This window comes from Rhincodon typus, chromosome 18 (assembly GCF_021869965.1).
Source record: "Rhincodon typus isolate 14 chromosome 18, sRhiTyp1.1, whole genome shotgun sequence".
In the NCBI taxonomy this organism is placed as follows: domain Eukaryota; kingdom Metazoa; phylum Chordata; class Chondrichthyes; order Orectolobiformes; family Rhincodontidae; genus Rhincodon; species Rhincodon typus.
Genome location: NC_063349.1, coordinates 47,660,225 through 47,685,434, shown reverse-complemented (window position 1 = coordinate 47,685,434; position 25,210 = coordinate 47,660,225). Strand labels below are relative to the sequence as shown.

The following is a 25,210-nucleotide window of genomic DNA, read 5'->3' as shown; positions in this document are numbered from 1 at the left end:
TACAGACTCAACAATGTCAATGCCCTCCTGGCCAGCATCCCATCCTTGACTTTTCAAAACCATGCAGCCTAAATTCATTTCCAGAAGGGATTTGATAAGGTGCCACACCAAAGGTTACTTTGGAAAATAAAAGCTTATGATGTACGGATGGCCAGAACACTGGCTAGCCAACCAAAAACAGAGAGAAGATATAAATGGGTCTTTTTCAGGTTAGCAAGATGTAACAGGTCAGGTGCCACAAGGATGGTATGACCACAACTATTTCCAATTTACATAAATAGCTTGGATGAACGGCCTGAAGTCATTGCTGCAAATTTGCTGATGGCACAAAGGTATATAGGAAATTAAACTGTGAAGAGGACCTAAGGAGGCCACAACAAGATATGAATAGGTTAAGATAAGGCAAAGATGTAGCAAGTGGAGTGCAATGTGTGAAAATGTGAAATTGCCCATTGAGGCAGTAAGGAAAAAAGGAAGTATATTATCTAGATTGCAGAATTGTGGAAATGCAGGTGTGCCTGAGTGTCTTACTTCATGAATTGCAAAAGTTTAAAATGCAGATACAGTAAGTAATTAGGAAAGGTAATAGAATGTTAACTGTAGTAAACTGTATACAGAAGTAGGAAGATTATGCTTCAGTTATATGGGGCACTAGTGACATCACATCTGGAGTACGGTGTACAGCATTGGTCACTTATTTAAGGATGGATGTAAATGGGTTGGAAGCAGTTCAGAAAAGGTTTTCCAGATAAATGGAACAGGTGGATTGTCTTTTGAGGTTTTTACAGGATAGGGCTATATCCACTGGAGTTTATAAGAGTAAGAGGTGACTTGATTAAAACATACAAGTTCCTGATGGGTCCTGACACCTTGGTTGTGGAGGGGCAATTTCCTCTCATGGAAGAATCAAGAACCAGGGGTCACTGGTTCAAAATAAGAGGTTACCATTTAAGACATGAGGTGATTTTTTTTTTCTAAGGGTCATGAGTCTTTGGTACTTACTTCCTAAGCAAGTGGGGAATAGTTATCTGTGGTGGGTGGGAGGTAGTGTGTGTTTGGAGGTTATAAGCAATCTTACTGAATTGTAGACCTGGTTTGAGGGGCCAAATAGTCTACTCCCAACTTTCCCTCTAGGGTGCATAAACCCGCACGAGGGTTTGTGCATGGTGATCAGCATTTCAATGCCATTCGCAGTGCTGACATCAAATTCCCAAAGTCAAGGATGCACATGGATCTTGGAGGCCCATGCAAGAAAAAAAAAGCCAAGTCCTCGTTTATATGCATGTCAATATTCTACTTCGCACTAAGTTCTGCTAGCCCACTGTCCTTGTACTTGTACTTGTACTTGTACTTGCTGATCTAAACTATCACCCAGTCCATCAGTCCCCCTAAGCTACAGCATGCTCGAATTTCAATTCCCTTATGGTCTTTCCCCACCTCATCACTGTGACCACTGCCTGCCCTATATCCCTTTTAACATATTTCCTCTGACTATGGCCTCTTGCATTCCCTCTCCTATCTCACCTTCGGTAACTATACTTTGAGACACTTAAACATCATTCTTCAGAATTCACTACCTAAAACCACTCCATCTCTCCACCTCCCTCTTCTCCTTTGACCCTCCAATTCACTATCTTTGGTGGTGGTTTTGGTCACTCCTTTGCCTAGGATTTAAGTTTTTTGATTATACCTCCTCAAAAACATCTCAAGATGATCTTTGATTTATAATACATCTTATATAAAAATGTAAATTGTAATTTTCGTTTAAACGTTTCTTACGACAGAACACTTCGTATGTGGGATAACATGTATTAAAGCACAGAAATGGCTTCACAATATAATACCTTCTGCTGGAATTCTAAAACCCGGAGAGGCTAGATGACTCAAAGTAGTTAAAGAGCACTCTCTCCATCTTCTATCCGCCTCCCCCTCTCTCCCTAATTATTTCAGAACCCCCTTCCTGAAGGAGGGTCTCGGCCCGAAACGTCAGCTTTCCTGCTCCTCTGATGCTGCTTGGCCTGCTGTGTTCATCCAGCTCTACACCTTGTTATCTCAGATTCTCCAGCATCTGCAGTTCCTACCATCTCTAAAGAGGAGGTAGACAGATTTTTGAAATATCAAGGAGTTGAGGGTTATGCGAATCTGACATGAAACAGGAATTGAGGGCCGGGCAGATCAGCCAAGATCTAAAGGCATGCAGGCTTTTGAAGGCTGAATGGCCTACTCCTGTTCCTTCTTGATGTTTTCATGTTCTCACTGTAGCATATTAAGGCCAACAGTCAAATCTAAGTCTGTGTTTCTGTTGTTTGGTAAGAAGAGCTGGAAATAGGAAAATGCTTGTAATTTTCAGGCCAAAAATCAGAACGGATCAACATTAAGTGAATATTTTCCTTAATAAAAGATGTTTTGTATCTGTAATGTACAAGTGTAACAACTATCCTGGCAGAATTTGTTTCCATCTGCAACATTGTGAATTACGCACTCATTTCTCCAGAGTAACTGTGTACTTGCTGTTACCAGTACATCTCTAACAGCTAAATTAGCCTGAAGCCAAACAGTAAGAAAATGAGCTTGCTTTCTGTTAACCCATTGCTTCTTGTAATAGTTGAAACTTTATTTCAATATTTAAAAAACTAATTTAAAATAGGCGAGCCACTTTTAGATGCTTCACTGTTGTTTAGTTTACTCACTTTGATTTAAAGACATATTTGCTGTACTGGAGGTAGCTGTATTTGTAGTATTTGTTTCTGTAGTTTCATGAGCTGGCTCTTCTGCTGCTTGTTGTATTTGTTGATCTGAAGTTTGTACACTATTATCTGAAACAGTTACTGCAGTTGTGCCTTGTTCTGCAGCTACTGGCACCTGAGTTTCACTAGTGTGTGCAACCAAGCCAGTTATACGAGATGGCACTGCTTCTCCTGATATCACAAATACAGGCTGTCAAAACACAAAACGTACATGGCAAGAGCCCATTAACAGAATTGTACTGTAAACATTCAGGAATAACTCTTCAATGTAAAAAATCATAACAATCTGTAACCCGTAAGGACTTCCAATGTAAATTTCCACTTGTGTTAAAATCTTGCACCAATTCAGCACTTCAAATTCACCATTTTGAAAACACATTTTCACCAGAATAATGAGTTTTGGTGTTGAAGACAACTCTAGCAATCAGTATTCATTAGTCACATCCAGAAAAGTAACATAAAATATACCAGTACTTAACAAAACAGGCTAAGAGTTATAAAGGGAAATCAGACAGAAAGGAGGAGAGAAGTTGAAGTTGAAAATGACTGAAGGCATAGCTAGGTCAGTATACTCTCAAGGACACTTTTTTTGATAATGAAGGAACTGAAGCAAGGCGGCTTAGGAGCAAAATTCCAAAGCACAGCGAATGTAATGGCGAAAGCTCTCAAAAGCTGAAAGGAGGGGGTGGAGGGAGCAGCACAGTCCAAGCAGCCACAAAGATTTTGGTTGAAGAATGCAGAAAATAATTGTAACTTAAAGAGGAGGGAATGGGTCAACATGCCAGAGAACCAATACCAATTGCTGCGCTAAGTGGCATTTATATTGCACCTCCAAAAGACAATAAAACATCCCAAGGTGGAATAAGCGCAACAGCAAAAAATGATCTTGGACCAGAAGATGTAGAATCCAGGACACAGCAAGAACCGCAGATGATGGAGTCAGTATGGAGTTGCAGGAACACAGATGGTCAGGCAGCATCAGAGAAGCAGGAAAATCGATGTTTCGGGTCTACACTGTACTGATGTGGAATCCAATACGGGTGAAGGTAAGAGATACAATGCAGTAGAAGATACAAGTGGAAGTATTCCATGGGTCTACTAACAGTAACTATACTATGGGAAAAAGAGAATAAATCAAGAAATTGTATATTAATTATGGGTGACTTTAATCTTTGTGTAGATTGAGCAAATCAAATTGGTAGAAGTAGCCATGAGGTAAAATTCATCATGTAATTAAGATGGTTTCCTAGAACAATATGTTGTAGGACCAAGCAGGGATCAGGTTAGATAACAAGGTGTAGAGCTGGATGAAAACAGCAGGCCAAGCAGCATCATAGGAGCAGGAAGGCTGATGTTTCGGGCCTAGACCCTTCATCAGAAGGTGCTGCTTGGCTTGCTGTGTTCATCCAGCTCTACATCTTGTTATCTCACATTTTCCAGCATCTGCAGTTCCTACTGTCAGGGATCAGGTTACTTTGGATCTGGTAATGTATAATAAGGTAGATTTTAAAAATGATCTCAGAATAAAAAAAATCCTCCAGTCGTTGTGATCCCAATTGATGGTATTATTGGACAAGTCAGACCCCAGATTTATCCCAATCATTAGGACATTCTTAGCAATATACCTGAATCATGATCTTCAGCGCTTGATGCCAATGCTAAAAGACACTTTGAAACTTTTGCGTCCAATCAAATCTGTTGCTTTTTTCCACAGGTGGAATGGCTATGCTCAAGTTTGGAACAAACACGATAGAATCCATTTGTGCCAACATAACACAAAATTTCACATCTTGTCCTAGGCATAGGGAAAATCCAAAATTGCCTGTACTTTTGTTTCTCCAGGGGCTACTTGGTCTTGTCCCACAGTATGGCCCAAATAAGCCACCTTTGCCTTGGCAAATTCACTCAGCCAAATTTATAAACAAATTGGCTCTTTGCAGGTGAGTCAAACTGTTCAGTCAAATGGTGTAAAGTGTCTTCCCTGGTTTGGCTAAAAATAACCAAATCCCCAATGTAAACAATGCAAGTTCACAGCTCTTCGATTACTTTATTGGTTAACTGCTGAAACATTGCTGGTGCATTTTTCCGTCCAAACTGCATGATTTTGCAACAATAAAAAGTTCATCCATTCTTACAAATGCTGGTATTTCTTTAACTCTCTTAGTTAAAAAAAACATTCCAACACCCCTTTGGCAAATTATTTTTTCTGACAATTCAGGCATGCCCTATTCATTTGATATAGCCTTCCAGTCTCGTTATAGGATTTGAGCGTGCTTTCATTACCAAGTTGACTTTGTAATAATCAATGCAGAATCCGTGATCCATCTAGTTTCAGCACCATCATGAAAAAGTGATCTCAAACTATGATTCAGTTCATTAATAACAATGTTCAATAATAACAATGTCCAATAAATTAATGTTCCATAAACTTAATCTCTTCCCTCACCTGATCTGATGTCCCTGTACAGTATTAGATATGTATGGGTGTTGCTTTATAGGTAATACACATTCTTCACATGAACATCACAAACAGCTAAAACCATTTTTTCTGGTCTATTCTCACAAATTAGTCTATAACTTTGTGATGGCCTTCGTGTGTCACTTTGATAGCTTTCTAAAAGATAAAAAAAAAATACTACCTAACCTTTTAAATATCTCCACGTTTTTCCATCTGATTTTTGGAGGATTAACATTTTAATCTTCCATTTTGGATTCATTCTCCAATTACTCTGCTGGTTCTATTTCACTCCCTACTTTCTTCACTTCTGTATGTCCTGCTTTCCCCACTATCATCCCAATCATATATCTTTTCAACATGTTATCTATCCCCTTGATAGACCAACAATGGTTAGTCAAGGAAGTTAAGGAGAGCATCAAATTAAAAGAGAAAGCACGGAGGGCAAACTAGCAAGTAATATCAAAATAGAGAGAGGCCAAAGTTAGGCCATTTAGAAAATAAGGCTGTATTGTGGAAATACTAATGGGAAGCTAGGAAATGACAGCTGAATTGAATAAATGCTTTACATCAGAATTCAAAAATACTAAATCAAGGGGCAAAATGAGGAGAAGAAATAAAAACAATAATTATCACGAGACAAAAATAAATGGAAAGCAATGGGACTAAAGGCTAGTAAGGTCCGTGGATCTGATGGGTTCCTTTTTACCAAATTAAAGAAAGTAGCTACAGAGATAATGAATACACTGGTAGTAGCTTCCCAAGGAACCTTAGATTCTAGAAAAGTCTCAGAAGACCATGGATCTGTGAAATTCTTTACTACATACTGGGATATATAGAGATTGGATCGCCAGTGTATTCAACACTGAGACAGATAGATTTTTAATCAGTAAGGGGATCAAGGGGTAAGAAAGTAGAGTTGAGGACCATTACATCAGCCATGATTTCTTTGAATGGCAGAGCAGCTGGATGGTCTACTTCTACTCCCACATCTTGTGGTCCAAGTGCTTCACAAAAACATAGATAAAAAATGTTGACCCTAGAAGATAATGACAGCCAGGGCAATCAAAAACCTGGGTTTTAGGGAAGAACTGAATAGTCGACCAGGGTGGAGAGTAGAGGTTTAGAGAGGAAATGCCAAAGCATAGCACCAAATGCTAATGCACAGCTGTCAAAAGGAGGAATAAAAGAAAATGAAGGCATTGCTCCAAAGACCAGAGTGATTAGAATGGAAATTATGGCAGGGATATGTATGTGTTATATACAGAGATGCAAGGTGGGTGGTCATAACCTGATGCAAACACAAGAGTAAGATTGAAGTACATTACAGAAGACAAACCCGCAGAAAAACACTCACCTCAGTGCTAACTATAGAAGACGTTGAGACAATTCCTGGTGTAACCTTCAATGTTGTTGGTGCCACAGCCAAAGGATCAATAGTTGTGCTAATTGCTTGAGTGGCCAGCGTTGTTATTCTCGCCAGAGCCGTGACTGGGGTAGTGAAGTTTGATGATGCAAGACCTGTTGCTCCAGCATGAATTGTGGTTGCTGCAGCCGTCACAGTACCCAATGTAGTAACACCTGCATAGTAATGTATGACAACAAGCTTTCAAGAACTAATAAAAGCTTGCTAAGAAACCTTGAAGCTATACAGAACTTATTTTGTTCCAAATTACACGATTCTGGACTTCAGTTGCAGTCACCCATATACGAATACTGAAGTGGCGTAAATAGAAACGGAAATATTTCCTCCTTCACATTGTGCAGCTAGAGTGTAGGTCCACCAACATTAAATATTCATACAATTCAGAACAACAATAATTTGCATTAAAATAGATTACCCTTGCCAGCAGAACACTGCCCTTTATCTGACATCAGCTGTTGCAAAGCAACGCAGTTGTGTGCAGGCGCGCGTGTGGGAAGTGGGGAGAGATGTGCAGAAATTAGGTCAGCCGAGTACAGTTGATGTGAGCAACACAGCAAGTCGTCTTCCCTGTCCTGTTACCCAAAGATCGGCATCTGGTTTGCAACAGAATCCAGCTCCATTTAGATCTGGACAATCAGATGATCAAAGTATACAGAACAGCCCAGAGAAGGATTTTACAAATTTTCCACGTGCCTTTTCTAACTCCAGTCATTGTTTAAGTTCAGTGAAGTTCAGTGCCAGAGAGTATGGAACTGGCCATACTCCAGAATTTCAACGGCATCTTGGAAGGTTGGATAATATATAAGGTACCTTATTAATCCTGTATTATTTCAAGGCATCTCTTTGGAAACAAGTTTCAAAAACTTTTGAATAACTCTATAAGGGGATTTAAAGTACCAGATTGAGGGTTACTTACTGAATCTTTCATATATTTTGAAAACATCTACAAACACATTTTGCAAGAGAGGTATCATCAAATAACAATTCAAGATTCACTGTTGAGTAGCCACTATACTTGATATAAAGATTTAATTTAGAAGCTGTTTACTGACGAAGACAAAAATCTATTAAATTAGAAAAAGCTTAGAATCTCAGTGAAACTGGTGGAAAAAACAGATGGACAACACTATCGTAAAAGTTTGTTTTAGCACAATTTGAGTTCCAGCTCTCATGCGCACTTCTGACATTATATAGCTAGGTATCTTTGCCATATCACACATGATCACTGGCACAAATTGAAGCTTGGGCTGAAGTTGCCAGTCCTTGTGACTCATGAGACAACATGCAGAATTCATAATTCAAATGACAACTGCTGAACTGGGATAAGGAGAGGGCTGATTGGCACGTGTGGTTTCCAGACAAATGTGTAAAGGGTTTGCTCATTTATGGTGGTACATCCTAGGCCATAACAAATTAGTAAAACATGAATTGTAACCAAAATCAGGATAATGATCCAACAAGGTATGTATTCCATCTTTTTCTTAAAGCAAACCAATATTATATCAATTTAGGAGGCTATGACAGAATTGAGATTTCAATCATATACTTGCAGTTTTTTTAGGCATAATAGTTTTCTAAAAATAAAGTATAGTTGACTATAAACTGTAATTAGACTCAAACTATACAAAACAAGTACAAATTATAAGTAATACCTGTTGTTCCTTTTACTAGCAAAGTTGAGACTGTTGGCTTGCTTGAAGATACAGTGACAGGAGTAACTAATCTGACTCCACTAACTGTGACAGGAGTCCCACCAACTGTTCGCAGGATGGTACCAGGTGTTCCGGGAGTTTTCAGAACCACCTAGAAAAGTGACAAAATTGCAAGAGCAACACTCATCTCTACTGATTAGGTTAATTTGAAGTACAGGACATTGGTGAGGCCACTTATAGAATACTGCGTACAATTCTGGTTGCCCTTCAATAGGAAGAATATTGTTAAGCTTGAGAGCGCAGGAAAGATTTACAAGGATGTTGCCAGGACTGGAGGGTTCAAGTTATAGATAGAGGCTGATTAGGCTGGGTGTTTTTATTCCCCCGCTTGGAATGTTGGAGGCTGAGGGGTGACCTTACAGAGCTTTATAAGGTCATGAGGGGCATGTAGTAGTGTCTAGAATCCACAGTCATAGACTAACTCACTAATCTTCTGCGTGCTTCTGTATCTCAGTGACATTGATCACAGCCTAATTTTCTCTATCTTTTAAAATACATTGCACTATTAACTCACAGGTCTATGCCAAGGTGGCAAAACCGCAATAAAAATGCATGTATACATTTTAAACAAACCTAAGACTTCCTGGCATCTAAACACAAACTTAAAAATGAAACACAAAACTACGTCCTCCCCACTTCCTAAAACACAATGTAGAAATAGAATTCCAAATTAAAGCTATACATCACTCTTCTACATTAAAATTCAATTTTTCAAACAATAACAGCATAGCATCAGTCTTCATTGCATAGGCAAAAGGTATGGTTGCATTCAGTATCTATTAGCCCACATGATGAATCTATCCATTGCCTTTCCATTCAGTACACTTTTTATACGTTCATTTTGTTAGAACAAATTCCAATCGTTGCCAAGAAGTGTATGCAAAATAGAAGCCTGGAATGAAATTATCCCAAGTATGCCTTCCGTTTGTGGGACCTGGAAGAAATAGTGCTACAAAGTGTCAATGGAGGAGGAATGGGAAGGAGGAGACTGATTATTCTCCATTACTTTACTAAAATTACTTTAACTTTGCTTCAGGATTGAAACAAACAGTAGTTACCTGTGTCACTCCAGGTTGCCCTGTAGTAAATTTTGGCACAGCTGTAATGATCTTTGCTGGAGCTCCAGTTCCTGATGTGACTACTTTTGTTGTAATGATTGTTATTGGAGATTTTATACCAGGGGATGCAGATACACCTGGAGAAAAATATATAAATCATTGTTTTGTACTTGTAAATGGCATTCAATCATTCACTTTTTCTTTTACATGCAAGGTTTAAAATTTGAATTTACAGTATTCCTTCCTTTAGCACTTTGGCTGGTCAAAAAAATAGTGAAAAAATAGTTAGCAAGACGTCGGCCTCAACCTTACCAGTACATTCAGTATCTAGTTCTAATCTATCAAGAATAAAGGGCGTAAGTTACAAGCTAAAAGAAAAACATATCAACAATAAATTGAGTATTTCCTGAGATATCAGTTGCAACTGTGCTATTGCCAAATCTTGGTCTGAAATTTTTTAATCCATTTCAGTTCAAGTACAATGCAGGTATGGAGTTGCAATGTTTTTTGAGTTTAGTTGAGAGAAAACTTGCATACAAGTGATTTATGCCAGTTTTACACAAAAACATTACCATCTAGAAATCAAGGGCAGCAAATAGATGGGAACACTACCACCTAAAAGCAGTGATAGTAGGAACTGCAGATGCTGGAGAATCCGAGACAAGGTGCAGGGCTGGATGAACACAGCAGGCCAAGCAGCATCATGCTGCTTGGCCTGCTGTGTTCATCCAGCCCTCCACCTTGTTGTCACCTAAAAGCAGTGTTTCCTCTAATTTTCTTTCTGCTGCACAGGACATCGATCGCCGTGCACAGAACATCAGAGCAACTGCATGCATATAACCACGCAGCTTAAAGGGAACATTGCCTGCAAGTTCTCCTCCAAGGAACATTCCCTGTAACATTTTTTTCTGCCGAGCATATTTCTGAGGTCTGTGCATGGCAGAAGCTTATGTGTATCAGAACGTGATCAGCCTACATGGCCTCAGAGGTAACAGTGCCTCCTCAGTCACCATCCTGACTTGAAAATTTAACCCCTGTTCCTTCAGTGCTGTTGTGTTAAAATCCTGCAACTTTTCCCTTCATGGCATTGTGGGTGTACCTACACCAAACAGACTGTAGAAGTTCAAGGAAGCAGCTTACACCACTTCCTCAAGAGAAACTAGAGATGGGCAATAAATGCTGGCCTAGCCTGTGATGAACACATCGCATGAATGGGAAAAAAAAGTAACAGGAGAACTTCTTTTACTATTTTTGGCTCTTCGAAAACATTGACTGAAAACATCTGAGGTAACAAGGTGTAGAGCTGAATGAACACAGCAGGCCAAGTAGCATCAGAGCAGGAAATCTGACGTTTTGGGTCCACCTTGACTGAAAACATCTGTTGTTCATTTACATAGTACTCCACATGTATGCGACCAGCTCAACAAGTTCCTTGTATTTATACAAATAGACCTACAACTAAAATTTTACATTGAGTACATCAAGACAGTCACGTGATACCAGGAAAAGTTAAATCTCTGGAGTTTGATAGTCATTTTCTTTCAGATCATCTTTTTCTCATATTATACATTACCAAATTGTACTTAATTCTGCACCTGAAATGTTTTGGGCCTATGTTGTCCCGTCCAGCAGCTGGAACAAATGGCATCCTCTGCAAAATAGTTTGAGAGGAGGGGAGTAGCAAAGGCAAGAAGCTGCAAGAGTGAATTACCTTGCTAGGTAACAGCAGCTCACTCACTATGAAAAAAATTGAAACAGTAGTACGCCATTTAGCTACTCAAAAGCGTTGTTATCAATGGCTGATCTATACAACTCCATTCACCTGTCTCGGCTCCATTTATATTCCCCTTTAAATATTCCAACTGGATTAGGGCAATGAACCACTTGACAAGATGTAATATCTCAGACATTCATTTCTAAATCAGGGGCTTTGATTGTCTGAACAGTTCAATAAGTATCTTATAGAAAAAGCATAACAACTATGAACCACAAAACCTTTCGGGTCCAGCAATACCTTCATGATTGGGCAGGAAAGGGACTTACCAAGAAAATTCATGTAAGCTCATTTCAGAAGGCCCACGCTTTGCTGTCCTTAATAAAATCACTGTTTAATTTAATATTAGGGTGATTAAAGCCTCCAATTACGACTGCTCTACAGTTTGTGCACCTCTCAGGAAATTATTTACACATCTTCTACTATTTTGCAGCTGTTATGATCCAGCTGATGATACAACTGAACAAATCAGATCCAGAATGAAATCTGGTTTGATGGATTTTGAGAAAAAAAACCTTGTTAATGTGGTGGTCAATCATTGAAACATGGTCACATGAGGCTGCAGCTTCTTTAAGAACAGAAGTTTATTCCAGAAAAGAAAAAGAAAAAAAAAAACAAAAACTTAGGAATTGGAAAAAGTTTAGAAATATCTTCAAACACACAGCAAAATAAAGGGTTCAACCTATTTCCCAACACCATTAATTTACAGTAATTCAAATTTTGCTTCCTTTGCAGGTCACTTCAAACCTCGTTCTTGTTCCTTTTGAACGGGAACAGTTTCTCTCTATCTGCTCTCTACAGACTACTTATGACTTTGAAAACAACTTTTGAATCTTCTCTAAGCCTTCTCTCGTCAAGTCGAACAGTCCTAACCTCTTTGACCTTTCCTCTCATTCAGCTCATTCATATACTTACCATCCTCTGTGTGAAAAAGTTGCCTCTTAGATCCCTTTTAAATCTTTCCCCTCTCACCTTAAACCTATGCCTTCTGGTTTTGGACCCCCCAGCCCCGGAAAAAAGACCTCAGCTATTCACTCTATCCATGCCCCTCACGATTTTATAAACATCTTAGGTCACACCTCAGTCTCCAAAGCTGCAGCAAAAAAAATAACCGCAGCCTATTCAGCCTCTCCTGTAACTCAAACTCTCCAACCCCAGCAACATCCCTTGTAAATTTTTTATGAAGCCTTTCAAGTTTCACAACATCTTTCCTTTCACAGTGAGACCAGAATTGAACGTAGTATTCAAAAAGTGGCCAAACCAAAGCCCTGTATAGGTGCAACATGACATCCCAACTCCTATACTCAATGCACTGACCAACAAAGGCAAGTGCGCCAAATGCCTTCTTCACCATGCTGTCTACCTGCGACTCCACTTTCAAGAAACAATGCACCTACACCCCTAGCTCTCTTTGTTCAGCAACACACCCCAGGACCTTACCATTAATTGTACAAGTCCTGCCCGGATTTGCCTTACCAAAATGCAACACCTCACATTTATTTAAACTAAACTCCATCTGCCATTCCTCAGCCCATTGGCCCATCTGATCAAGGCCCCTTTGTACTCAGATGCCTTTCTTCACATAGGAGATGAAATATGAGAGTAAGTTAGTTAGTAACGTCTAAGAAAATTGCAATTTTTTCTTAAGCTATGTAAAACGTAAGACAGAATAAAGAGTGGATACTAGACGGCTGGAAAATGAGGCTGGAGAAGTAGTAATGAGAAATAAAGGAATGTCGGAGGAACTGAATAGGTAGCTTGCATCAGTTTTCATGAAGAAGGACACCAGCAACATACCAGAACTTCAAGACAGTCGAGGATAGGGGTGAGCATCGTGTTCATCGCTAAGAAGGTGCTGAGGAAGCTTAAAAGTCTGAAGGTGGATGAATCACCCGGACCAGATGTCAGAGTTCTGACGATGATAGTTGACGAGTTGGTTAAGGCATTGATGGTGACCTTTCAGGAATCACTGGAGACGAGGGTGGGTTCCAGAGGACTAGAAAATGGTTAACGTAACACCCCTAGTTAAGAAGGGAAGGAGGCAGAAGACTGGAAACTACAGGCTGGTTAGCCTGACCTCAATCATTGGTAAGATTTTGGAGTTCATTATTAGAGATGAGATTGCAAAGTACTTGGAAGTCAATGGTAAAGTAGGGGAGAATCAGCACAGCTTTGTCAAGAGGTGGTCACGCCTGACAAATTTGTTAGGATTCTTCGAGGAGGTAACATGCAAGTTAGATGAATAAGAGCCAGTGATCATGTCTGGACATGATATGTCTGGATTTCCAGAAGGCCTGTGACAAGGTGCTGCACAGGAGGCTGCTAAATAAGCTAAGAGCCCATGGTGTTAGGGGCACGGTACTGGCATGGATAGAGAACTGGCCGACTGGAAAAGGCAAAGAGTTGGGATAAAGGCATATTTTTCAGGATGGCAGCCAGTGACTACTGGAGCTTTGCAGGAGTCGGTGTTGGATCCACAACTATTTTTATCATACATTAACAATCTGGACAAAGGAACTGAAGACTTTGTTGCTTAGTTTGCATGAGACACAAAAGAGAGGTGAGGTGACATGCAGTGTTGAGGAAGTGGGGAGGCTGCAGAAGAGGTTGGACAGGGTTGAAGAATGAGCAAGGAAGTGGCAGATGGAAGACAGTGGGGTAAGTGTAAGGTTGCACATTTTGGTAGGAAGAATAGAGGCATAGACTATTTTCTAAGAGAGGAAAGGCTTCGGAAATCTGAAACATGCAAGTTCTTGGGAACACTAGTTCAGGATGCTCTCAAGGTTAACATGCCGGTTCAGTTGGCGGTTAGGAAGGCAAAAGCAATGTTGGCATTCATTTCAAGAGGGCTACGCTGCTGAGGCTGTCCAAGGCTCTGGGACAGACCACATTTGTAATATTATGACCAGTTTTGGGCCCCACATCTAAGGAGAGATGTGCTGGTGCTGGTGCTGGAAGGGTCCAGAGGAGGTTTACAAGAATGATCTCAGGGACAAAGGCTTATCATGAGGAGCGGTTGAGGACTCTGGGTTTGTACTTGGAGTTCAGGAGGATCTGACTGAAACTTACAGAATACTGAGGGGCCTGGATAGAGTGGACATGGAGAAGTTATTTCCATTAGTAGGAGAGACTAGCGCCAGTGGGCAGACTCAGGGTGAAGGGATGACCCTTTTGAACTGAGATGAGGAGGAATTTCTTCAGCCAGAGGTGAATCTGTGGAACTCTGCTGCAGAGGGCCGTGGAGACCAAGCCATTGAGCATTTTTAAGACTGAGATAGATAGGTTCTTGATAAGTGAGGGGATCAAGGGATACAGGAAGAAGGCAAGAGAATTGGGTTGAGAAACTTATCAGCCATGATCGAATAGCAGATCAGACTCGATGGGCTGAATGACATAATTCAGTTCCTATACTTTATGGTCTTTTGGTTTTTCCAATACCACTCCAAGACTTCCAGTCACTTTGTTAAATTAATTCATGGGAAACTGAGCATCCGTGGCTGGCCTAGCATTTATTATCTATCCCTTGTTGCTCTTGAGACAGTAGAGGCGAGCTGTCTTCTTGAACTGCTGCAGTCCAAGTGCTGAGTCCTTCCTCAGCACTTCCACAGTTCTGAGTGAGTGTCACTGGACCCAAAGCTTTAACTCTGATTTCTGTCCACAGATGCTGTCAGATCTGCTGAGCATTTCCAGCAATTTCTGTTTTTGCAGTCCATTTGGGGTTGGTACATGCACGATAGACTATTAACAAGGGAATAGCACTTGCTTTATGAGCAACCTTTGTGTAAGGTCACTGTTTCACAAGGACTTAACATGGATTTTATTTCAAACAAAACCCTTCATAAAAGTAACCAACATCTATATGCCATTACTTTGAAATGCAAACTCTTAAAAATAATACAAATTACACCTTTCATCACACAGACCATTAAATATACCAAATAGCATAAAAGCTTTATTATTGTTCAACTCCAACCCAATGGATGCAAATTATGTTAAAAATATTGAAGAACACGTGCTGGTATGGGAATGATACAACAAAATAATGTCCCCATATATTAGGTGAAGAGTAAAAACTGAAGTATGTAGTTCCTTTACCTAGTTCACCCAACGCCTTTCACAAAACACACAAGGTTTATATCAAACTAATATTCCTAAATTCAGCAAGGATGCGATTTTACAAGTTTCATGTTTGAGAAGGTGAGATCTGTAGTGTAACACAAATGGGCTGAATGGCCTCTTCCAGTGCCATAATGACCCCAAGACTCCAAACAAAACCAAAATGCTTCCCGAGTAGAGATAGTAGGAACTGCAGATGCTGGAGAATCTGAGATAACAAGGTGCAGAGCTGGATGAACACAGCAGGCCAAGCTGCATCAGAGGAGCAGGAAAGCTGACGTTTCAGGCCTAGACCCTTCTTCACAAATGGGGGGGGGGGGAAGGGGGTTCTGAAATAAATAGGGAGAGAGGGGGAGGCGGATAGAAGATGGATAGAGGAGAGGATAGGTGGAGAGGAGACAGACAGGTCAAAGAAGCGGGGATGGAGCCAGTAAAGGTCAGTGTAGGTGGGGAGTTAGGGAGGAGATAGGTCAGTCCAGGGAGGATGGACAGGTCAAGGGGGTGGGATGAGGCTAGTAGGTAGGAGATGGGGGTGAGGCTTGAGGTGGGAGGAGGGGATAGGTGGGAGGAAGGACAGGTTAGGGAGGTGGGGACAAGCTGGGCTGGTTTTGGGATGCGGTAGGGGGAGGGGAGATTTTCCTCAGTAGAATTGTTACAATTAACTTCTGTCAACACTTAAAAATACCATGAAAAGTAATTTTCATTTTTACACTGACTTTTAATATTGTCTTTCAATATGAAATTTTGACAAGTAGATAGGAGGTAGCAAGTTTAAAAGTCACTACTAACTAAATTTTTTCTGTGCTTGACGAACGAATGTACGCAGAACTGGTTTTAAAAAATGCCTCCAGCTGACGAGAAATAGACAAACATTCATGAGATTTAAGTTGGAAACCTAGAAATTTCCATTGTGTACCTGTAACATTGGGTTGAGCCATCAGTGCTGAAACAGGGATGGTCTTGATGATGGTGGTTGCTCCAGGTTTACTGCTGGCTGGTGAGACGCTGCTAAGACCCAGAATCGTTTGCTTTGTACCTATTCCACCAGCTTGTGAAGTTGTGATTATTGTTGCTGGCTTACCATCTGCTGCTGTTACAAGTCTCACGATAGTCCCTGGAGGAAACGGACCCTTTGCCTTTGGATTGAAACCAAATTGAAATATGCATCAAGATAGAAACAATAAGAGCCACGAAAGACGTGCGCCAGAAGAAATTATTTAATTATTTTACAACACTTAGACATGCACATTTAACAAATATAACATTTATAATATGGCTCTTGCAATAAAAATGCAGATTAGTTCATAAACAGAGATGATCAACTATGAGTTTCTAGAATTAATTTGTGCTAATGCTAATACAGAAACATGCAGTATTTCAAAGCATGTCTATTAAACAAACACACACTAGGTAGGCAGGCAACAGGACAGAGCACTCAGAAGTAATGCGCCACAGAATAAAATTATTATACCATTGAATCCACATATGTACACAAATTTAATGAACACATTCCTCACGCCAAATTTATTCTTACTGGATTGATTGCTCTACAAGCTAGCTCAGTTTGACACAATGTTTTAAACATTTTTCCCATATTTACATAAATGCTTGTGCTCTATTTCCTGACTCTACATGTACTTATGAAGGAATCTAACTATTTGTGGAAGGGGCAAAATAAAAATCTAATTGCTATTGATATTGGTCCTACTTTAAAATGATTGTCTACTAAGTGAACCTCAATAAAATGTTTTAAAACAGATTCAGAAATTAAGTACAATTGTTACAGATTTATTCATGTTGGAAAATGGCACAGTGCTAAAACACAATAAGCTTGGGTGCAAGATCAGGATATGTTGCTTAGCTGAAGCATGATTCTCTCGCTCGTTTATTCCAATGTAATCATTGCAGTTGATTAAATATTATCCGGATTTGATACATTCACAGTAATTAGTAAGTATCTGAAGATCCATTTGACAATATCATAAGTTAAGAAGATGGGGTTATGGTTTGTAAGGAAATCATTTTAACACTATTATGTAACCTAAACTGCCATTATGAGACTGGTGCAACAACATAAAAAACAGTGCAGTCTTTGAACCTCACTATATAATACTTTGCCCAGTGATAAGTGTAAGTAATGCTTTTAGTTCCCTAGTTGGTGATGGGAGATGTAATCAGCCAGAGAGAGCTCTATCAAAATGCTTCAAATATGTAAAACAAGCTTATAAAATGCCCAATAGTACATTAACTCTAATTGATCAAATTCATCAAACCTTCACCTTGCTGTCATGTAGCCCGATAGAAAGTAGCACAAGACCCTTCCTAGGAACCCACTTAAGAGTACACATCAAGTTCAGCCTAATTACGGTTCAAGTGTCCCAGTCACACTTTAGAATACTCGGCCTGAACTATATTTGAATTTGACTATGTACACAATACAGGTCTTGCTGCTTCATCTTCAAAGGCTTGCTGCAGTGCTCTGTTATCATACAGTGCTTAATCTTGGGGTAATAAAGAAAAATAGAATTAAATTAAACTGCTCCACTATGCAAAGTATTTGCTGAAGGACGGTGCAGCACGGAAAGGTCTGTGTACAGACTATACCGCCTGATCTTTCAAATTTAAAGGAACATGCCAGTAAATATTAGCCATGAGGAATAATATCACAAAGGCATAGAAGAACTGTGAACTACTAAAAGAATATATATCTATGAAAAATAAATTGCTAATGTGCTATTTTTATAGTGAACATGGTAAGTGGTTTGGAAAGACTTCAGAGTCACATCGAGGCATCGACTTCACCAGTATAATGATGTTTGATTTAACAAAACGAAATGGGAATTGCTGACCAACTAATTAACAATGGCAGATGCTAAAAGAAATATGTAACATCCTATTGTCACATGTGTATGCAGAATTGTACATGTTATGCAACATTAAGTTACAGATCCATAAACTTTGTGTAAAACATAAAAACAGATTATGTTGGAAGTCACTGTGGGCAGTTTCACAGATAAATTAACATTATCTCTTGGCATTCTTCCTTCTGCTACTTCAGGGATATTAGAACTGCTAAATATGCAGTTAGTTGATTTACTATTAGCCACAGGCATTTCTAGGTCACAATGACAAAATCTAACACACATACCTGGATGAACTGTGCCAAAGACCCAGCAGTGGCCTGGCCTGTGATTGGAGCACCAGTTTGTACAGGAGCTGTCTGAACAAGAGTCATCATTTTCCCCAGATTGGAGATCTAAACACAACAAATTTCAGCTGAATACATATAGTCACAACGTCCGTAAAGCCTTTAAGACAGAAAATAAATCATAATGCCCAACAGAGTTAGATTTAAACAAATAAAAGGAATAAAGGAATGGACAATGAGCTTTTTAAATGAGAGAATGAGAAAGAAAGAAATTCCAAGAAGTAGGACAAAGAATGCCATAATATGCATATCATGCTAAATAATCTACAACTGATAACAAAATTCTCAAAATTGTGTTTTAATACAGACATACAATTTTTGTAGAAACAAAGAAAGCTTACTAGACCCAGACCAACATACAAGAAAAAAGTTAGGCATGCAAGTTTTTTCTTAAAATTTACTGTATGTTCACACATCAGTTTCTTTATTGGTTGAAGCTAATGTTAATTTTTATGCAATCTAGCAAAGCAAGGCGGCAACAGTTAGAAAAGTTGACTTTGCTTTATCCAGGTAATTAGTAACCTCAATCTTAGCAAAAAAATTGTTCTTGCTATAGAAATATTCTTGCCTCAGTAAAAATAACTCATCTTAACATTAGGCAAAAATCAGGATAAATGAAAGCACGATTGCCCAGTTACAAATATTCTCTCCAAGTTTCATCATACTATGCATCAATTAACAAGATGACAGAGGCCTAATCCTGAGGCCTCAGTTTTTGTCATTCTAACAAACTCAAGTGGAAGTGAACAACCTACAAAGTTTAAAGAAAAACCCAAAGAACTATGGATGCTGGGAATCAGAAACTGCTGGAAAAACTCAGCAGGTCAGGCAGCATCTGTGGAGAGAAAGAGTTCACCTTTCGGGTCCAGTGACCCTTCTTCAGAACTCTGGGTTCCAAACATGGTTAACTCTATCTTCCCTCTACAGACTTGCTGAATTTTTCCAGCAATTTCAGATTTTAAACCTACAAAGTTAATTCTTCCATGAATTTTCCCTCCTCTCCACTTAGTGTTGCTCCAAGGACATAGCTGCTATCAAGAACTCGTTGTGGGAAATATCAGGTGGCACACCACTTTGTTGCAAGGCATTAGGAGCCCAGACTGGTTAATTGCAAAACTGAACGAGAAATGTTGGTGCAAAAGCATGGCCAAAACCGAAGGCTTCTATGCCTCTGGTTTACAAGGATTCAAATATTATGCTGGATGCAGGTACAAACCAGCCTCCTTAGTCTGGGCTGTGGTCAAGATCTGGATTCCCAAAGAAAACGGGAGTTATTTTTCTCAAAAGCATACAGACAAGCCCTTTTCTCCAATTCTGTTTTGGGTATCTGGAATTAACTCCCATTCCACCAGCTCTCTGTTACCAATGTACCACTGCACTATGCAGGTAGCTTCCTTTTTGAAATGAGAAGCAGGTCATGCATTTTCAGGTCTTCAAGACTATAATTTTAATTTGGCATTCACATGTAAAACTGGCAATTCCAATGCTTTCATGGGTGACTGAACCATTATGTCAGTTTACTACCCAAGCACTAAGTTGAGAATCAAATGAGTGTCAAATAGGCTTCATTAAACCATTAGCACAAATCTGATACTGCACAGCTGTCAAGTAATTCTTAAATACTAATTACCAAGGAGCCTCCACCGCCAACTTGAATTGGGCTTTTGACAAGCGTGAATGTTTTGGTGACACCGCCTACGACAGTGGTAACAACTTGAGTCTGCTGAGCCACAGTCAATGCACTCGATTTATGTACAGTGATAATAGGTCGGGATGAAGCTGGGCCCAGAGAGCCAGATGACGTTGCCACTTGTGCAGCTGCTGTCTTCAGCATTGTTGTGGCCGGTGTGTTCACCTGCATAATATAAAGGCACTTTCACACAAGTATTGCAAAATAATGGTGCATTTTTAGATCTCCTTTCCCACAAACCTGCTTATTATGATCATTTACAAAGAAGAGTTAATACATAATTAGGCACTGCAAGCATCTTTCACTCACATTAAAAGGAAAACTGACTGTGCTTGTCTCAACTTCACAAGTCAATTCTTTCACGCTGTCTGACTGACAATAGTGAAAAATATACCTGAAAAGACATTTTGGGACATACAACCAGGATTACAAATTAATGGAAAAAAAAACCCAAAGTTTACTGAAGATAGCTTTTAAAATTTAGGTAATTTACAAACGGATATACCATGGGTAACCAAATTCCCTGCGGTTATGGAGAGATTCAGCTTAGAATGGTTAAATTTTTCACCACTTAGGCTGACATTTACTCTGACAAGTAATACACCCTGAGAAAGAAAATGGCTGCAGCTGGATTCTAATCTGTAGCTAGACTACAGTACATGTTTGCGAAGTAAAGGCTCCCCAGATCTGGTGAGAAAGCCCACTAACATTCAGGGCATAGGACTTTACACACAAGCAGCAAAGCAAGTTTGTGAAAAAGGAGGATGGAGTGAGGACATTCCTGCTAAATGGGAACAAAACATCTCAATTGTTCGATCTATAACTCCATGCCAATAAATAGAGTAGAAAAACTTACTTTCCTGATTCCTTAGGCCCGTTCTCAATAAACATCCAACTTCCCTTTCTGCCTCCCAATTTACATATCACTACCAATAATGTCTCACTAAATTTCAAAGTCGTCATCATGCAACTTAATCCTAACTGTCGTCCTTTTGCCCTTTCAAATCATCATCTCATTGTAAAATGCCTTTCCTCAAAATGCTCCTCTAACATGCATTTGCCTCCCAAATCTGTGCTTTGCTCTCCTGGTACCTGCTTAATTCCCTCCAAGCAGTCTTCTGCCTTTCCCACAGCACCAAAAGACTGTTCTATGGAAGGGTCACTGGACCCAAAACATTAATTCTGAATTTTTCTTCACAGATGCTGCCAGACCTGCTGAGCTTTTCCAGCAACTTCTGTTTTTGTACCAAAAGGCTGAAGACTGATACAATAATGTGTCATCCACCCTCATTTCCTTTGATCTCTCTTTAGTTTCAACAGTCAAGCCGACAACTCTCTCTCCTCTGCTGTCAAATCTACATGATTACTTCACAACCAAATGAGGCCATCATCACCAGATCATCTCTCAATAGCAGCTCTCCTCCCACCCTCAACTTTGAGCACAGTGGGATGGATATATTGTCTGGTTGCTGTAGTAAAAAGAATTAGCCAACGTCTTTGGACACATGATAACATAGTACAGATGGTGACTTCTAAATTATCAGTCTGGAAGCGCTGATTGGAAACTGTACTAGTCTGTTCTAAGAATCATAGAATGATACAGTAAATAGCAGATCCCTTAGGAGCATCAACATGCAGAAGGATCTTGGGGTCCAAGTCCATAGCTCCCTGAAATTAGCAAAACCATTGGGTAATATGATAAAGCAGATGTATGACATGACTGCTTTCATTGGTCAAGGCACTGAGGACAAAAGTTGGCAAGTCATGTTGCTGCTGTATAAAAGTTTAGTTTGGCCACACTTGGAGCTGCATGTACAGTTGTGTTTGCCACGTTATAGTATGGATGTGAAGGCTTGAGGGGTTTACCAGGATAGTGCCCAGATTGGAACGTATTAGTTATAAAGAGTGGTTGAACAAACTTGGACTAGTTTCGCTAAAGTATTGGAAGTTGATGGGCAACCAATAGAGTATTAGTCAGTCTATTTCCCAGGATGGAAACATCAAATACTATGGGGCACAGGCTTAAGGTGAGAGGGGGAAACTTTAAAGGAGAATTCCTAGGGTAATCGTCATGCAGCACAGAAGCAGGCCTTTTGGCCCACCTTGTGTGCCTGCCAACAAATATCAAACTACACTAATCCCATTTATCTGCAGTTGGTCATAGTCTTCTATCCCATAGCATTTGAAGTGCTCATTCCAATACTTCTTATACGTTGCCACAGTACCTGTCTCCATCACCCTCTTAGGCAGCACAGTCTACATTCCCATCATCCTCTAGGCAGAAAAACCTATTCCTCAGATCTCCTCTAAACCACTTATTCCTCACCTTAATCTTCAGCCCTCTGGTTTTAGGCATATCTGCCATGGGGAAAATATTCTCATGATTTACTCGGTCTATGCCTCTCATAATTTTGTATATCTCAATCAGGTCTCCCCTCAGCCTCCACTGCTCCAAGGAAAACAAACCCAGCTGATCCACTCCTGCTGCATAACAGACTTTTTATCCCAGACAATGTCCTGGTGAATCTCCTCTGCAAGTGCAATCATGTCCTTCTAATAGTGCGGTGACAAGAACTGCACACTGTATTCCAGCTGTGGTCTAACCAGTGTTTTATTAAGTTGTAACGAGACTTCCTTGCTCTTATAGTCCACGTCTTAGCAAATGAAACCATGCATGCTGCACGCCTTCTCCACCTTCCCGTCTAACTGTGCTCACACTGTCAATGATCTATGGACTTGTACACCAAAGTCCCTTGGTTCCTCAGTATTCCCTAGGGACCTACCATTTGTTGTGCAAATCCTTCCTTTATTTGACCTCCCAATGTGCATCGCTCATCAGAATTAACTCCCATTTGCCATTGCTCTTCCCAATTTACCGGCTGATCAATACTAGACTATATTGAGACCAGCATCCTCACTAATCAACAACACCACCAATTCTCATGTTACCTGCAAAATCATTAATTCTACATTCACATCTCAGTTGTTAACATACATAACAAAACAGGCCCAGCACTGATCCATGTGGCACACAGCTGGTCACAGGCTTCCAATCACAAAAATATCCCTCCACCATCACCCTTTGCCTGCTGTTTGCAAGCAAATTTTGGATCCAGTTTGCCAACTTGCCTTGGATCCCATGGGCTCTTACCTTTTTGACCAGGCTTCCACGTGGGACCTTGTCAAAGGCGTCACTGAAATCCATATAGGCCACATCAACTGCACTAAACTCATCAATTTATCTAGTCAACTTTTCAATAAAAATCAATTAGTCAGACAGGAGCTCCCTTTAATATATCTGTGCTGAAGTCCAACAAGATCTCCTTTTAAGAAATCCATGCTGAATCGGTGAGGCTTTTTTTTTTTAAAAACACAGGGAGGTAGGTGCCCAGAACGCACTGCCAGGGGAGGTGGTAGAAGCAGATACCATACTAACATTAAAAAGGCATTTAGAAAGATACATGAACAGAGATGGATATGAGGCACGTGCAGGCAGATGGGATTAGTTTAGAATGGCATAGTGGCCTAAGGGTCTCTTCCTATGCTGTATTGTTCTGTTATAACACAAAAGGACATTACTTGGTCCATCACGTCAGAGCGACCTATCTGGTAAAGCCGTCCAAATTAGTTCTATTCTCCTGTAATTATTTTCCCTTATCCAGAAGTAAGAGATGCAGAAACATGCAGATTCTTTTGGTAAAAAGAGTCAAAATAGACTTCACACTCATGATTTGGTTGAATTGAGCCATGATCTAACAGAATCCTTTTGCTCCTATGTCTGGTTTTCAACTTCCTATCCAAAAATCAATCAGAACATGAAGATCAGTGGGTGCAAGCAAAACCTGGAAGTATAGTGTAATGACTACAGGAACCTCTAGGACTCAAACAACATCAATTTTCCATTTCAATACCAATATTCACATGCTGCTGCATTACAATGATACACCAACGAATACAACCACAAACAAGCTGATGTACATTTACGGTCTCTAATTCTACTGAGTTCAAGTTGTGCCACATTGCCACGAATTATACAAAGCTGAGACCAAGTACATCATAATAGAATGACAGGTTAGAAAGAGTTATCGGAAAGCAGGAACAGGATACCGTGTTGGATGAAAAGTCATGATCGTACCGAATGGAGAAGCAGCCTCAAAGGATCGAATAACCTACTCCTGCTCCTATTTTCCATGTTTCTATGTAGAAAATCACTCGTTGGTGAGTTACTCCTCAAACAGTTTGAAAGAGAATTCATACTGGAACAATATTCCTAGTTCCAAGAATGAATCTGCTCACCAATTCCACCTGCAGGGACTGGGATTTAAACACATACGATTTAGACCAGCTCCACTCCCAAAATCAAGATCCCCCTTGGATCACTCTTTTTCCAGCACTGTTCTCATCTGTTGCAGCATTCAAATTTGTAGCCTTAAAGTGGGGAATCAGCAGCTGCACCCAAACAACATTACATGTTATTATGCCCTAGTCATTGTAGTGTTTCATTTGATTTCCTATACTGTCAGCTCTAGGAAATTTACTAGCCTAGAAAAGCTTTCTAAAAGCAATCAAGTCTTTAGTTAAACTCCAAGCTTTCCTAATTATGGTCATCTTCCACAATGTTGACCTCAAGTGGATTGGTCAGATTACTGGCTAAACGTCAGAATTATGCTCCTGACTCCTTGAAGGTTGCTAAGTAGTAGTACAGTCCTATTGTATCCATCATTCTTGCCAAGTCATCTGGAGATCCTGCAGCTCAAAAACTCCAATGGAATAGGTATGACACAGTCACTTTAAGTTACCAGACTTTAAAACAAAATCAAAGAGACCACACGACTGAAGAAATTATCTATGTACTCAAAAGAAAAATTAGTAACTGCTGATTGTAAACTTTTCATTTTCTGAAAGTCAAGCTTTCATAGTGGTGGTTTACCCTTCCCTTCAATGAATGGGCAATCATTTATTACTTGAACATCGCAGGATAATAAATTTTCATCTTTTTGAGAGATCACGCAACCTAATTTGTC

General features: G+C 39.9%; 1 protein-coding gene across 6 annotated transcripts in view; it reads right to left on the bottom strand.

The window, feature by feature from the left end:
* The window catches only part of LOC109918477 (host cell factor 2-like), a 74,140-nt gene that overhangs the window by 20,629 nt on the left and 28,301 nt on the right, over positions 1-25,210 (bottom strand). For 5 of the 6 annotated variants that reach the window (XM_048607493.1, XM_048607496.1, XM_048607498.1 and 2 more), the window contains exons 10-16: positions 20,127-20,351; positions 18,437-18,544; positions 16,205-16,424; positions 9,399-9,535; positions 8,281-8,431; positions 6,560-6,783; positions 2,691-2,937 (exon numbers count right to left, since the gene is read on the bottom strand). In XM_048607493.1, the coding sequence (XP_048463450.1) occupies positions 2,691-2,937; positions 6,560-6,783; positions 8,281-8,431; positions 9,399-9,535; positions 16,205-16,424; positions 18,437-18,544; positions 20,127-20,351 (1,312 nt within the window). The remainder of the gene's footprint in view (positions 1-2,690; positions 2,938-6,559; positions 6,784-8,280; positions 8,432-9,398; positions 9,536-16,204; positions 16,425-18,436; positions 18,545-20,126; positions 20,352-25,210) is intronic. The other variant, XM_048607497.1, reaches the window with a different exon arrangement.